General features: G+C 50.6%; 1 protein-coding gene across 2 annotated transcripts; it reads left to right on the top strand.

Annotated features, from left to right (window-relative positions):
* The first annotated feature begins 63 nt into the window (after window positions 1-63).
* KLHDC3 (kelch domain containing 3) lies at window positions 64-11,459 on the top strand. 2 transcript variants are annotated; one of them, XM_059178022.1, is made up of 15 exons: window positions 64-250; window positions 2,632-2,844; window positions 3,023-3,199; window positions 3,354-3,469; window positions 3,650-3,721; window positions 3,851-4,064; window positions 4,142-4,228; window positions 4,360-4,468; window positions 4,594-4,667; window positions 8,493-8,640; window positions 9,540-9,606; window positions 9,679-9,783; window positions 10,120-10,194; window positions 10,304-10,421; window positions 10,864-11,459. In XM_059178022.1, exons 2-15 carry the CDS (start codon window positions 2,691-2,693, stop codon window positions 10,998-11,000), a joined length of 1,653 nt encoding a protein of 550 aa, XP_059034005.1. In that variant the 5' UTR covers window positions 64-250; window positions 2,632-2,690; the 3' UTR covers window positions 11,001-11,459. The 2 variants fall into 2 exon arrangements, with proteins under 2 accessions (XP_059034005.1, XP_059034004.1); XM_059178021.1 differs by lacking the exons at window positions 8,493-8,640; window positions 9,540-9,606; window positions 9,679-9,783; ... (1 more) ...; window positions 10,304-10,421; window positions 10,864-11,459 and adding exons at window positions 4,786-4,864; window positions 5,911-6,541 and having other exon boundaries at window positions 95-250.
* Window positions 11,460-13,439: the final 1,980 nt, after the last annotated feature.

The raw sequence follows: 13,439 nt of genomic DNA on the forward strand, positions 1-13,439 counted from the left end.
GCGCACAATCTCCTTCGGCCCCTGCCTACTCCTCGGCCCCTCACGACCCTCCGGAAACCCGTGGACTACAAGTCCCGGTAGGCTTCAGGAACCTAGCTCTGACTGCACGTGCGCACACGGCCGCCCGCCGGAAGGACGGAGGCTGGCAGTGTTTATCTCGTTGGGGACCGAGGTGTCGGTTGGCGCGCAACGGGTTCTAGACTGCAGGCAGCGCGAGGACCCGCGGCCCCGCCCCGGCCCGGCCTGGCAGGTAGCCCGGGATGGGTTAAGGGACAAGGAATATTAGAGGGGCTAGGGTCGCCCATTCCTGGAGCTGGAGTCGTGGGGGAGGGGCCTGAGAGTAATGAGGTGGGGGTGGGGAGGGAACTAGGGGGATGATGGGAAAGGAGAGTGTTAATGGGGAAAGAAGGGCTGGGGGAGGATGGTGAGGAAACCGATGGAGGAGACCTGGTGGCTGGCGGAGGCACTGAAGGGAATTGGAAGAAACACTGGGCTATGAGGAGAAGGAGAAGCTGAGGATAATGGAAGAAAAGTGGGGGGAGGGTCTAGTATTCTGGGGAGGAGAGGTTGGGATGACGGGAAGGAGACAGGGAGAGCGTCATGTAGAGTGGGAATATCCCTGGCCGAAAGGGGTCAGTGAATATTAGCTTTTTCTCCCTTGGTGGCTCAGGGAAAATGGAGGGCTGTCGGGGTGGAGCTTGGTGCGGTGGGAGAAGGAAAAAGGAGAAAACTGCAAAGCTCTCAGGAGATCAAGAAGGGCCAGAAACGGGGAGTGAACATGGCAAGAGACCAGAGAGGGGGGTATGTACGTGAAGAGAATGGAAGAAGCTGGAGAATGCAGCAGTGATGAAGGATCCAGGAGACCCTGAGATGGTGGGGGCTTTTCTCCATGAGTTTGAGTTTTCCTTGTGAAGAAGCTACGATTCTGTCCACCTTTGGATGGAATTGCTTCTCTCTTCTGTGAATTCCTTACTTTACCTTGACATAGCTGAAGGGGAAGTAGAAGCTATGAGGGAAAATGAAAGACTCGAATTCCTAAAACCTTCAACCTTCTATCTCCCGAAAGCCCAGATCCAAGATCTGTTGGATTGAAGACAGGAATAATGAAGTGAGAGTGGTTTCCTGCTGGGGCTATTTCAGGTTTGGCAGGCTGGCTATTTAAAGCAAGGGATGGGGGGTTGAGGGAGGTTGAAGCGGGAGGGGGCAGGCAAGCCAGCTGAAAGCTGTGTCTCTTTCTTTCAAGGGGCCTCCCTTACTTGCTTTCTCTGTGTCTGAGGTTCTGTCAGGCTCTTTCCTATGCCAGGACTTCCTGAACAGGGAGCAGATGATCCACTCAAACACAGCAGGTGCCTGCCAGCGAAGGCAATACCAGTTGGAGGAGCATTTGTTTGACAGAGTCTACTCATTATCACTAGGTTGGCAGGTCATGCCTGGGTCTATTTATTGTCCTGCCCAAGGACATTTTTTATTTGTTTCCTTTCTGTCTCTCTCTTTTTAAAAGATTTTATTTATTTATGAGAGAGAGTGTGTGAGCATGAGCTGGGAGAGGGGCAGAGGGAGAGAAAGAAGCAGACTCCCTGCTGAGTAGGCAGTAGGGAGCCAGCTGTGGGACTCTATCTCCGGGTATCTCAGGACCTGGAGATCCTGACCTGAGCCAAGACCTGAGCCAAAGGCAGATGCTTAACTGACTGAGCCACCCAGGCACCCCTCCTTTCTCTTTTCTAATGCAACCCTACCCCATCCCCATTTCAGGGATCCAGGTGGGAAAAGAGCTGCTAAAATAGCTTGTTTATCCTTACAATAGCAGGGTTGGGGAAGTAGCAGGAGGGGAAAACACCTCCTCTTCTCCCCCACCCCCTCAGTCCCCAGCAGACACATACCTTTCTGGCTTAAGTTCCTAGTTTTGGCAGGATACCAGGCACAGCTGTCAAAGGAACTTGGAGTTCCTGTGAGGGGCCCTGGATGACCCTGATGACCACAGCTCAGCTTGGCAGGAGTTCCCTATGAGGGACTAACCATCCCTGGAGGTCCCTGCCCTGGATCAATCCCACCCTGTCCTGGATAGGGGGACTATTTTCACTCTAAAGGCCTAAAAGCTTTTCTGCTTTGAAGCACCAATGCCAGCTTTCAGTGGACCGATTGGGGTTGGCTGGGCTATTAATAGTCCTGAGTATTTTGAGATCCCTTTCCCCACCTTAAAGAGCAGAGATTCTTAGAGAGGTGGCAGTAAGCGGAGCAGAGCCAGAGAGACAAGAGAATGCACTGCCTTGGGAAGGAGGGTTGGGGGTTGGGGGAGTTGGGGGGCACTTGGAGGTTGTGCCAGGTCAGGGACGCGATGGGGCCTCCATGAGTAAATGAGGATGACCGTGCCGAGCCCTTGATCAGCAGATTCTGAGCTGTCAATCAGGTCGGGAGTGGCCCCATTCTTCCCTGTTGGAGAACTCAGGGCCAGGGCAAACTCCCTGACCTCTGCCGCTCCCCTGGGCCAGGGCCAGCCACCTGAGCTTTGGACGGGTGGTGTGGGAGGGCCATCAGGGTGACACTTGGAGTGAAGGGCTGGTCCTGGGCAGAGTCACGGTGAGCCAGACAAAGGCCCTGCCTGAGGAGCCTGTGGCCCTAACTTGTGTGCAGGTAGCAGAGGCAGCAGGCCGTGCCGGGGGGGCATGTTGCTGTAACCAGTGACCCAGGGGATGTTACGGTGGACAGTGCACCTGGAGGGCGGGCCCCGCAGGGTGAACCATGCTGCAGTGGCTGTTGGGCACCGGGTATACTCCTTCGGGGGTTACTGCTCTGGTGAAGACTATGAAACACTGCGTCAGATTGATGTGCACATTTTCAATGCAGGTAAGCTGAGGCTGGGACCATCCCTGGGTACCCACATCAGGGAGGGGAACGGGTCGCTGAATCAGGTTTGGTGGTGGTACCCATGGCCAAAGGGGACAGGGGAAAGAATATCTGGTTTGGGAAAAGGTGGACAGCCTGGGAGGGAGCTTTCCAGGGCTGAGCAGAACTGTGCCCACAGTGTCCTTGCGTTGGACAAAGCTGCCCCCAGTGAGGCCTGCTATCCGTGGGCAGGCTCCTGTGGTACCCTACATGCGGTATGGACACTCAACCGTCCTCATCGACGACATGGTCTTCCTTTGGGGCGGGCGGAATGACACCGAAGGAGCCTGCAATGTGCTTTATGCCTTTGATGTCAGTGAGTATGGGTCTCAGGGAGGCTGTGTTTTGCCAAATGATGCCTCAGGGAAGTGGGTGGGGACAGAGGTGGGCTGGGGCATCTGGGAATAGGGCACCCCAGAGTCTAGGAGGAGGTGTCAGGTTGCTTACCTGGCGCCTCTCCTCTCTTTCAGATACTCACAAGTGGTCCACACCCCGAGTGTCGGGAACAGTTCCTGGAGCCCGGGATGGACATTCAGCTTGTGTCCTGGGCAAGACCATGTACATTTTCGGGGGCTATGAGCAGCTGGTACGTCTGGCAGGAAAGTAGAGGTTTAGTGTGGGAATGAGAAGGAGAAAGGGAAATTGAGGGTGGCGGGATAGGTTTTGACTTCTTCAAAGGTCTTGAGGGGGACAGGTGGAGGGTCAGAGAGTGACCACTGATCCCATCTTTTATTCCTTTCTTCACTTCCTTTCTCTTCCCACTCAGGCGGACTGCTTTTCCAATGACATTCACAAGCTGGATACCAGCACCATGACATGGACCCTTATCTGTACAAAGGTCTGCCCTTTCTTTTTTCTCCCAGATCCTTACCCTTAGTTGAAGAAATCATAGGAAGCTCAGTGAGAACAGATCCCCTCCTAGGCTCCATGTTGACCCCCTCCCTCTCATCTCTCTGCTCCTACCCAGGGCAACCCTGCACGCTGGAGGGATTTCCACTCGGCCACAATGCTGGGCAGTCACATGTATGTCTTCGGGGGACGTGCCGACCGCTTTGGGCCATTCCATTCCAACAATGAGATTTACTGCAACCGCATCCGTGTCTTTGACACCAGGACTGAGGCCTGGCTGGACTGTCCCCCAACTCCGGTGCTGCCTGAGGGCCGTCGGAGCCACTCAGCCTGTGAGTGTCTGTTGGTCCCTGTGGGGTCCCCCTTCCCGCCCTCTGTCCTCACACTCCACATTCCTCTCTCCTTCCAGTTGGCTACAATGGGGAGCTGTACATCTTTGGTGGCTATAATGCGAGGCTGAACCGGCACTTCCATGACCTCTGGAAGTTTAACCCTGGTACAGAGCACTGCCTTTATGGGGAAAATGAGGAGCAATTGATGGGGGAGGGGAGAAATCCTGCGAGAGTCGGGGTGGAGAGGATATCTGGACTGGGTAGGTATTCAACCTCCATATCAACTTCTCTTCAGTGTCCTTTACCTGGAAGAAGATTGAACCGAAGGGGAAGGGGCCATGTCCCCGCCGGCGCCAGTGCTGCTGTATCGTTGGTGACAAGATTGTTCTCTTTGGGGGTACCAGGTTAGGAGGAAAGCAGGGAGGCCTCAGGGAAGGGCCCAAGTCTGTGACTGCATGGGAGGCATTTGAGCGACAGGGTCTCATAGATAGTCTTTCTTCCTTTGTTCATTTCTTTTTGATCCCAACAGTCCATCTCCTGAGGAAGGTCTGGGAGATGAATTTGACCTGATAGATCATTCTGACTTACACATTTTGGATTTTAGTAAGTACACGTATTCCCAGAGTGCTGCTGCTTCAGGTCCCTGGCTTTGGGTGGTGACATTAAGGAACGAACCCTTTCCTTGGCTCTGACCATCTCCCTCTCCCTGACTTCTTCAAAGGCCCTAGTCTGAAGACTCTTTGTAAACTGGCCGTGATTCAGTATAACCTGGACCAGTCCTGTTTGCCCCATGACATCAGGTACAGTGAGTGGTTGGGAGGAGGGCTTGGTTGAGGGTGAGCAGGCAGCACAGGCATGATGTGGTGAGCTTGGCCTCAGTGTGGAGGGGAGAGAGGTTTCTGTTCTGCTGGAGATGTAGTGTACTTGTGGAGAGTGAGAGGGAAGGAGATTGGAAATTATCAGGTGGGTAAATAATAGGGGGGAAAAAATCAGGTGTTTCAAACCAAGCTCAGCAGCATCACTTCTTGAGTCCCGAGCCTATTTGGTGTTTTTTTTTTTTTTTTTTTTAACATGCTGAGAAAGTTTGATTCAGTCTTCAAAGTTAGCTGCAAAGTACCAACAAGTTTAGGAATCTCTGGATCACACTAGTTACAGAGTTAAGGGTGGTCCTTCCTAGGTACTTACCTTTGAATCCCATTCTTAGGTCCAAATCAAGCACCAAAAGTTATTGGTGTATATTGTGTTTTTTTTCTGGGTCATTCTGGACACTTCCCTCTCCTTGTATCAGATAAGTTTAAGTTGAGAGGGTGTGTGTTCAGCATTAAGTGACACAGTGTGCAAGGCATAAGGAGGTACTTGGTACATCTTTGTAGAGTGATAGAATTGTCAAAAAGGGATTTGATTTTTATGTGGTGAGAGGGGTGGGGAAGGCTTCTAGAAGCCCAGGAGAGCTGAGTCAGGCCCTTAAAAAGGATAGGAGTGGAGAGCAAAAACAGGCATTCCTGGTTGGATCTGAGCAGAGGATGAAAGGTAGGTTGGGAAATTTACTGAGCTGTGTACACAGATGTTTTTTTCCAGGTGTTGGGCACAAACGTACTTATATAAACATAGAGAGGAAGTCTACATGAACTTGCAGGTGGAGGAGTGGGTGATACTGGATTTGGTGGTGGGTGGGGCCCGATTGTTGAACTTCTTAGTAAGGTCCTAAGAAGGTAGGTGGCTGTGGGTGGTTGAGCTTTAGGATGTTGAAGGGACTGATGATGTGTTCATAGCTTTGAGCAATTCTGGCCTTGAGGGTGGAGGCTCTCCCAGCTGTTCTTTCTGCCTGTCATTGTTGGCCTTCCAGGTGGGAGCTGAATGCCATGACCACCAACAGCAATATCAGTCGCCCCATCGTCTCCTCCCATGGGTAGGAGAAAGTTGCTGCCGCCTCCCTTCCTGAGCCTGCTATTGTCTTCACTGCCCCTTCCCATCCCTCACCTGCCTGCCCCTTTGGACCCTGGACTCGGTATACCTCTGCGTGGAGTTGTTGGACTAGAGGTGTTTCCTGTGCTGTGAACTCAGTGGGGAGCTGTAGGGGGGAGGGCGAGATCCCTTCCCCCTTGGGCCGAGGGCCCCTTCCCCTTGGTGCTCTGTCCCATACACCTCCTTCCAACTGCTCCTGGGCCTCTGCTCTGCCCCAGGCCAGCCAGGCTCTGCTGGGAAGCGAAGGAAATGGGGATAAGGGAGAAGCAAGCAGTGTCTGAGCCTCAGGAGCTTCCCCCCCGACCCTTGTTTCCACCCCCTCCCCCGCTTGAGCCATGAGCATCCATTGGGAACTGAGAGGAGTTGCAACTGTTGCCATGAAACCTCCTTCTCCCTGACCTGGGGAGGCGAGGACCAGCAGATAATCCCACCCTTCCCTGAGCTGTTGCTGTTCCCTGACGCTCCCAGCCAGCTCAGATTTTATAAAAATGAATTAAAAATCTCCAAAAGTGTGATCTGTTTTGTGAAGTGCGATGGGTGGGGGTGGATGACAGAAGCTTGCAAAGGGGTAGGGTCCTGAGGTTCTAGCTTCTCCGCCATGAGCAAAAGGAAACCAAAAACCACCAAGGCCCAGACCTTGTGCCTTTTGAGCGCGGAGTTCAACGCCACGCGACAAAAATACCGCAACATTATCTCGAGCGGCGCCCACCGGCCCGAAGGTCCGCCCCTTTCAACCAACGAGTTGCGCAGACGCGGCCTCCGGGTGAGGCCGGAAGGGGCGGGGTGGGAGCCGTTGGGGCGGAAGTAGTCCATTTCGGAGCCGGCGTGTCCCGCGAGCCGATGCCGAGGGACTGTGCCAGCGTGGCGGCGGCCGCCGGGCCTCCTCGCGGTGGCCGGGGCGGCGGGGAGGACGCCGGGGGCCTGCGGAAGGGTGAGGGCCCGGTGCCGGGCCGAGGGACAGCGGGGCGCCGGCGGCGGGGAGAAGGCCAGGGGGCGGTGCAGTCACCGTGAGACTGCGAAGTTCTCTGAAGGAGCCGCTGTAGAGATCGCCGCCGACGCTTTGGGATGTGAGGGGGCGCTTCCTGGGTTAGCAGATCCCGGGCAGTTTCTGACAAGGAGGATGCGGGTTTTCCGCAGGGAGAAGACGCGTGTGTAAAAGTACGATCAGGAGACGCATGGGTTGCTGGGGAGGGGTCAGTAGGTCAGTTTCACCAATTTCAAAAACATTTGGTGAACATCCACTCTGTGGACCTGTTCCAAATGCCGTTCTAGCTGCTGTAGTTACATCGGTGAATAAAGCAAACAGAAACTGTTCTGGGGCGCCTGGCTGGCTCAATGGGTAGAGCAAGATCTTGGAGTTGTCAGTTCAAGCTCCGCATTGGGTATAGAAATTACTTAAAATTTTAAAAAGAAGTCCCGTTCTCATGGAACTTACCTTTTAGAAAGGGTGACCAAAAAATAAATAGATAAATAAATAAATAAATAAAAAATAACGTTAAAAGCAACAGAGTATGGGACTGTGTGTTTTTAAGGGTGAATCTATGATATGTGAAGTATATCTCAGTTTTTAAAAAGGTTTATAAGGGTTTTGGAGATAGAGAAGGTCTCGCTGAGTAGAGGACGTTTGAGCAACAGTTTGAAGGAGCTAAGGGAGCAAACACTAAATATATTTGTAGAAATCTCCCAAGCAGAGGCAATATCAAATGCAGAGGAACTGAGGCAGGAACGTAGACCTTTTTGCTCAGGAACTGCTAGACCAGTGACTGGAGAGGAGTGGGAAAGAGATTACTAGGACGTGAGATTAGAGGTCACAAGGGGGGCTTTCAAACTATTACAAGGCCTGTAGCTTTTACTCTGATCAAGAGGAACCCATTAAGGAGTTTTGAGTTCTGGACTGGTGTGATCCATAGGGTATATGTGTGGCAAAGAGGTGGGCGTGATGAGATCAGCTTTGCATTTTAGATGCCCCTGTCAAACCTGAACTGGAAAACCTAGCTTTGGGAGGAGACAGAGGTTGGGAGACCAATTAGAAGATGAGAGCACTTGGGCGGTAGCGTGGCCGAGTGGTCTAAGGCGCTGGATTTAGAAGATAAGAGCACTAGCTAAGGTAAGAGGTGCTGAGAATATGAAGCCAAGCGCTGGCAGTGGTCACTGAGCAAGGGAGGCACACCCTGTGGGGAAGCCTGTGGAGGCATGATTCAAAAGAGATGAAAAAGAAGAGACTGTGGCTTGACCCACCTCCGGCCTTAGAGTTCTTAGCCAGGTGAGGCCCCAGGTGGCTGGAGTGTTTGGGAAGTTAGGTGTTGAGGTAGCACCATTACGATCTGTGCTGCTTGGGGCCTGTAGTGATTGGTCTGATGGGGATGTTGGAAACGGTTAGCTACCTAAGGAAAGAGGGTGGGATGAGGTCTCTGCAGCTGGGAGAGGCTGTGCTGAGTCATGTCCTCACCTCTCCTTCCACAGACACATCTAACATGTCATTTGAAGAGCTGTTGGAATTGCAGAGCCAAGTGGGGACTGAGACATACAAACAGTTGGCAGCTGGAAACAGTTCTAAGAAGCAAGGTTCTAGACCACGTGTCCAAAATGCATGTGTTGCAGATAAGCACAGGTGAGGAGCAAGGCCTGCTCAAGGAAGTGGAGCATACCTGGGACCTTGAGTAGGTGTCTGAATTCTTAGGTGGGAGGCCTTTGATCACAATTGGAAATGCTGGGGAGCCTTGTGACTCTTGACCTCCCCAAGAGCATGTGACTCTTTTTTTTTTTTTAAAGATTTTATTTATTTATTTGACAGAGAGAGAGATCACAAATAGGCAGAGAGACAGGCAGAGAGACAGACAGAGAGAGAGATGAGGAGAAGCAGGCTCCCTACTGAGCAGAGAGCCCCATGCGGGACTCGATCCCAGGCCCCTGGGATCATGACCTGAGCCGAAGGCAGAGGCCCAACCCACTGAGCCACCCAGGCGCCCCGAGCATGTGACTCTTGATCTCAGGGTTGTGAGTTCGAGCCCCACATTGGGTGTGGAGATTACTTAAAAATAAAATCTAGGGGGCGTGCCTGGGTGGCTCAGTCAGTTAAGTGTCTGCCTTTGGCTCAGGTCATGATCCCATTGCCTTGGGATCTAGCCTCACATTGGGTTCTCTGCTTGGTGGGGAGCTTCCTTCTCCCTCTCCCCTGCTTGTGCTCTCTCACTCACTCTCTCCCAAATACTTAAATAAAATCTAAACAAAAAAATAAAATCTGGGGCACCTGGGTGGCTCAGTCAGTTAAGCGCCCAACTCTTGATTTTGGCCCAGGTCATGATCTCAGGGTCATGAGATTGAGCCCTGCATCAGGCTCTCACACTGGTCGTAGAGCCTGCTTAAGATCCTTTTCCTCTCCCTCTGCCCCCTCCTCACACACATTCTCTCTTTCTCTCTTTCTCAAAAAATAAAAAAAATAAGAAAATAAAATCTTAAAAAAAAAAAAAAGACTGGAGACCCTAGACTTGTCCTTTAATTTCTCCATAGGCCTCTGGAAATGTCAGCCAAGGTCCGGGTGCCATTTTTGCGTCAAGTTGTCCCCATCAGTAAGAAGGTGAGGAAGAAGCAGGAAGAAGTGTCTCAGGGGAGAAGGAACAGTTCTTTTATACTCTTGTTTTCTTCAAAGGTAGCCCGGGATCCCCGCTTTGACGATCTTTCAGGAGAATATAATCCTGAGGTGTTTGACAAAACCTATGAATTCCTCAATGACATCCGAGCCAAAGAGAAAGAGGTTTGGAACATGAGACGGGCTCATGGGGATTCCGAAGGGTAGGAAACTAAGGGACAGGTTAGAGAGTCAGGCAGAGGGTGGGAAGATTTATTTCTCCTTAACTGATTAGCTTCCCTTTCTGTTTTCAAATCCTGGCTCATTAGTTGACTAGCTGTGTGACCATTGGCAGGTTCCTTTACTTCACAGTTTTCTAATCATAAGAAGAGGTAATAATAATGCGTATCTCAGTGTGTCATTTGCATTAGCATATGTGAACCTCTCAGAATAATGCTTGGCACAGAATTTCAGTTGACAGGTACAGACTGCTAACCATCGTGTCCCTTTTGCCCTGTGGAGCTGGTGAAAAAGCAGTTGAAGAAGCACCGTTCTGGGCAGGAGCAGGAGAAACTGCAGCAGCTGCTTCAGAGGATGGTGAGTGGCTCAGACTGCAGGTGGGCGGTGAGAGCAGCTCGAGGCAGTGGGGGGTGGCTCCCAGGTCCTCCTGCCCACCCATCTCACCCACCTCCTCTTTGCTTCTCAGGAGCAGCAAGAACGGGCACAGCAGGAACGCAAGCGGCAACAGGAGCTGCGCCTGGCCCTGAAGCAGGAGCAGAGGGCTCGGGCCCAGCAGGGCCAGCGGCCATACTTCCTGAAGAAATGTGAGTGGAGCACAGCTATCTCAGGCTGGTTGCAAGGATGGGCTTGGGCGGCCATAGAGGCAGCATGCTGTGTTGGAAGTCTGTGAGCTCCCTAAGGGAGGCCAGAAGGCAGGATGTCATGGGAAGTTGGAGGAAAGAAGAGGTGGTAGGCAGGAGTTATTTGTAACTATTCTCATATCCCTAAGTATAGATTGCGAGCAAGGAGGGTTGCTTTTATCTCTCTCCTGCCTCCCCTCCATATGCTACACCAGGCATAGAGAAGGAACTCACAGTTGGTGTAATAGATAAAGCAGAGGATCCTAGAACAAGTTCACGTGCTGCACACGCCTGTGAACTCCAGCAAGTTATGCATGCCAGCATAGTGGTTGAGAGGTATAGACCTGGGGAAGGGGAAGGGTGCCTCCTCCTTTGCTTACCAGCCTTCTTTCTCCCTGTCCTCTAGCTGAGCAGCGCCAGTTGGTCCTAGCTGAGAAGTTCAAGGAGCTGAAACGCAGCAAGAAGCTAGAGAGTTTTTTAAGTCGAAAGAGGCGCCGAAACGCAGGCAAGGACCGGAGACATCTCCCCTTGAGCAAAGAGTAATAAGGAACTGTCCTGAGCTCTGCCACTGTGAGCCCAGTGAGAAATGGATCTGTGGGGACAGACTTTGGCTTGGCCTGTTCTGGTTCTTTTCCATCCAAGGGCAAGAATCTTAGCCCTTAAGCTAGGTTGGCTCAAAGACGACGACTAGAGGGCTCTTGGACTGCTCTAGGGTTGAACAAGACGAAGAGCAACTCAGCCTTGTGCTGTGTGCTCTTGGACTGCTCCAGGGTTGGACAAGAAGAGCAACTCAGCCTTGTGCTATGCCACACTTCTCTGTTTGGATCTGGTTCCTCGTGTCCTCATGTCCTCCCATCCTTGCTTTAGACCAATGATTGTGGTACAGAAGAGAACAGGCCAGTGAGTGATCTTAAGGCTGGTGAAGGTCATGAAGTCTGTGGATGGTTCCTAGAGCTGGGACTTTATTTAAGAGCCAATTCATAAACATTCCTGTCACTCTTCTTTTTTTTCTGCTTTTTTGGTGGGGTCTGTGAGTGGCCTAGAACAATTGTTTCAGTGGGCCACTAGTGCAGCTGGCTATGAACAAAGAAGGCTCCCACAAAGAAGGAAGTCAGACCAGAGATCCCTCCTACTTAAACCTCAAAAAACATAGTCATTGGAAGAGCAAACCACTCCCACAACTCACCTTCTTAGCTTTGGTTTTGGATATAAGGAGAGGTAGGGGGTGAGCACAGAGTTTTATCCAGTAATGTGTAACCACAGCCGGCTCCTAGTACTGTTTGGGTCTAGAGTTCAGACTACCTGTGTAGACTGGAAAATCCTCAAGCTAATAGTTTAGTTTGAAGTGGTCTCAGGTTGGTAGTGCTCCCAGGCACCTAGCAGAAGCAAGTATAATCTTCTCTTGAGGTTTGTATTTTAAACCCAAACCTCAGGGAGTTTCTTAAGATAAAATTTGAAGAAATGTGTGCTTTCAGTGAAAATACAAAGCCACACAAGGAAAGAAATCACCATGACTAAGAGTCATTAGAAAAAATACACAACAGAATCAGACCAGCAAAAACCTGTTAGAAATATGAAATACAAAACATAGGAACATTTGGCTCAGGATGTTAAATGTCCAACTCTTGCTTTTGGCTCAGGTCATGATCTCAGGGTTGTGGGATCGAACCCTGTGTCCTGCTCCTCATTCACCAGGGAGTCTGCTGGAGAATCTCTCCCTCTCCCTCTGCCCCTTCTCTCTTTCTCTATAAAATAAGTAAACTTTTAAAAGTACAAAATACAAAATATCTTGCTCGTATTTAAAGAAAAAGTATGACTAAAAAAAAGAACATTTAAAAGGACCAAATTGGGGGGCACCTGGGTGGCTCAGTGGTTAAGGCCTCTGCCTTCGGCTCAGGTCATGATCCCAGGGTCCTGGGATTGAGCCTCACATCGGGCTCTCTGCTCAGCAGGGAGCCTGCCTCCTCCTCTCTCTCTGCCTGCCTCTCTGCCTACTTGTGACCTGTTTGTCAAATAAATTTTTTTTAATCTTTTAATAAATAAATAAACAAAAGGACCAAATTGGTTTGATAAAAAAGTAAAGCTTTTAAAAATTAACAGTATACCATTTGCAGTTAGAAACCTTATGGTTAAACAACAGATGAGACATACCTAAAAGAAGAATGAACTGGAAGTAGATCTGAAGGTACACAGATGGAACACAGGGATGTAGAGAAATGGAAACCGAGGAAAAGAGGTGAAAAAACATGGAGAAAACAAAACTTGGGAGATAGACTAATGTGATCCATACAGTCAGAATTCCAGAGGAGGGAATATTTTAAAGATGCTGGGAATTTTGTAGCATTGAAATTCATAAACCCTAAGCCTCAGAAAGCCCAGTTAATTCTAAATGGGTTTGATGGTGGGCTCAGTCGGTAGACCAAGTGACTCTTGATCTCAGGGTCATGAACTCGAGCCCCATATTGGGCAGATTTTTTTTTAATTGATAAATCATAAGAAATTAAAGGATGTTTGGGGCACCTGGGTGGCTCAATGGGTTAAGCCTCTGCCTTCGATCTCAGGGTTCGCGGATCGAGCCCCACATCAGGCTCTCTGCTCAGCAGGGAGTCTGCTTCCTCCCTCTCTCTCTGCCTGTCTCTTTGCCTACTTGTGATCTCTGTCAAATAAATAAAATCTTAAAAAAAAAAAAAAGAAATTAAAGGATGTTTGAAAGATATCTAAAAAGCAGCTATCAGGAAAAGAAAGAGAATTAGAAGCTAGGACTTCTAAGGTTTGATGCTTCTCGAATGGGGGAAAAGCTGTAACTGATGACTGAAATGTGAGATGCACATACGGTGCTTGTCTCCCGGTGACTGTAAGCTGAGGAGTGAAGCTACCAGGATAGTTTGCCTTGCCCAGAGGGATCCAGTGCTACAGGGTCCCTGATGTCACATGTGCCAATCCTCTGTTAGAGCCAAAGAGCAGATTCTGGCTGATAAAAGC

The sequence above is a fragment of the Mustela lutreola genome, chromosome 6 (genome assembly GCF_030435805.1).
Source record: "Mustela lutreola isolate mMusLut2 chromosome 6, mMusLut2.pri, whole genome shotgun sequence".
NCBI lineage: Eukaryota > Metazoa > Chordata > Mammalia > Carnivora > Mustelidae > Mustela > Mustela lutreola.

Bases quoted from the DNA above. Each gene is read 5' to 3' on its own strand.
- KLHDC3 (XM_059178022.1), top strand. From the start codon at position 2,691: ATGTTACGGTGGACAGTGCACCTGGAGGGCGGGCCCCGCAGGGTGAAC. The intron at 3,470-3,649 runs GTACGTCTGGCA...CTTCCCACTCAG, and splicing joins TCGGGGGCTATGAGCAGCTG to GCGGACTGCTTTTCCAATGA. The intron at 4,469-4,593 runs GTTAGGAGGAAA...TGATCCCAACAG, and splicing joins GTTCTCTTTGGGGGTACCAG to TCCATCTCCTGAGGAAGGTC.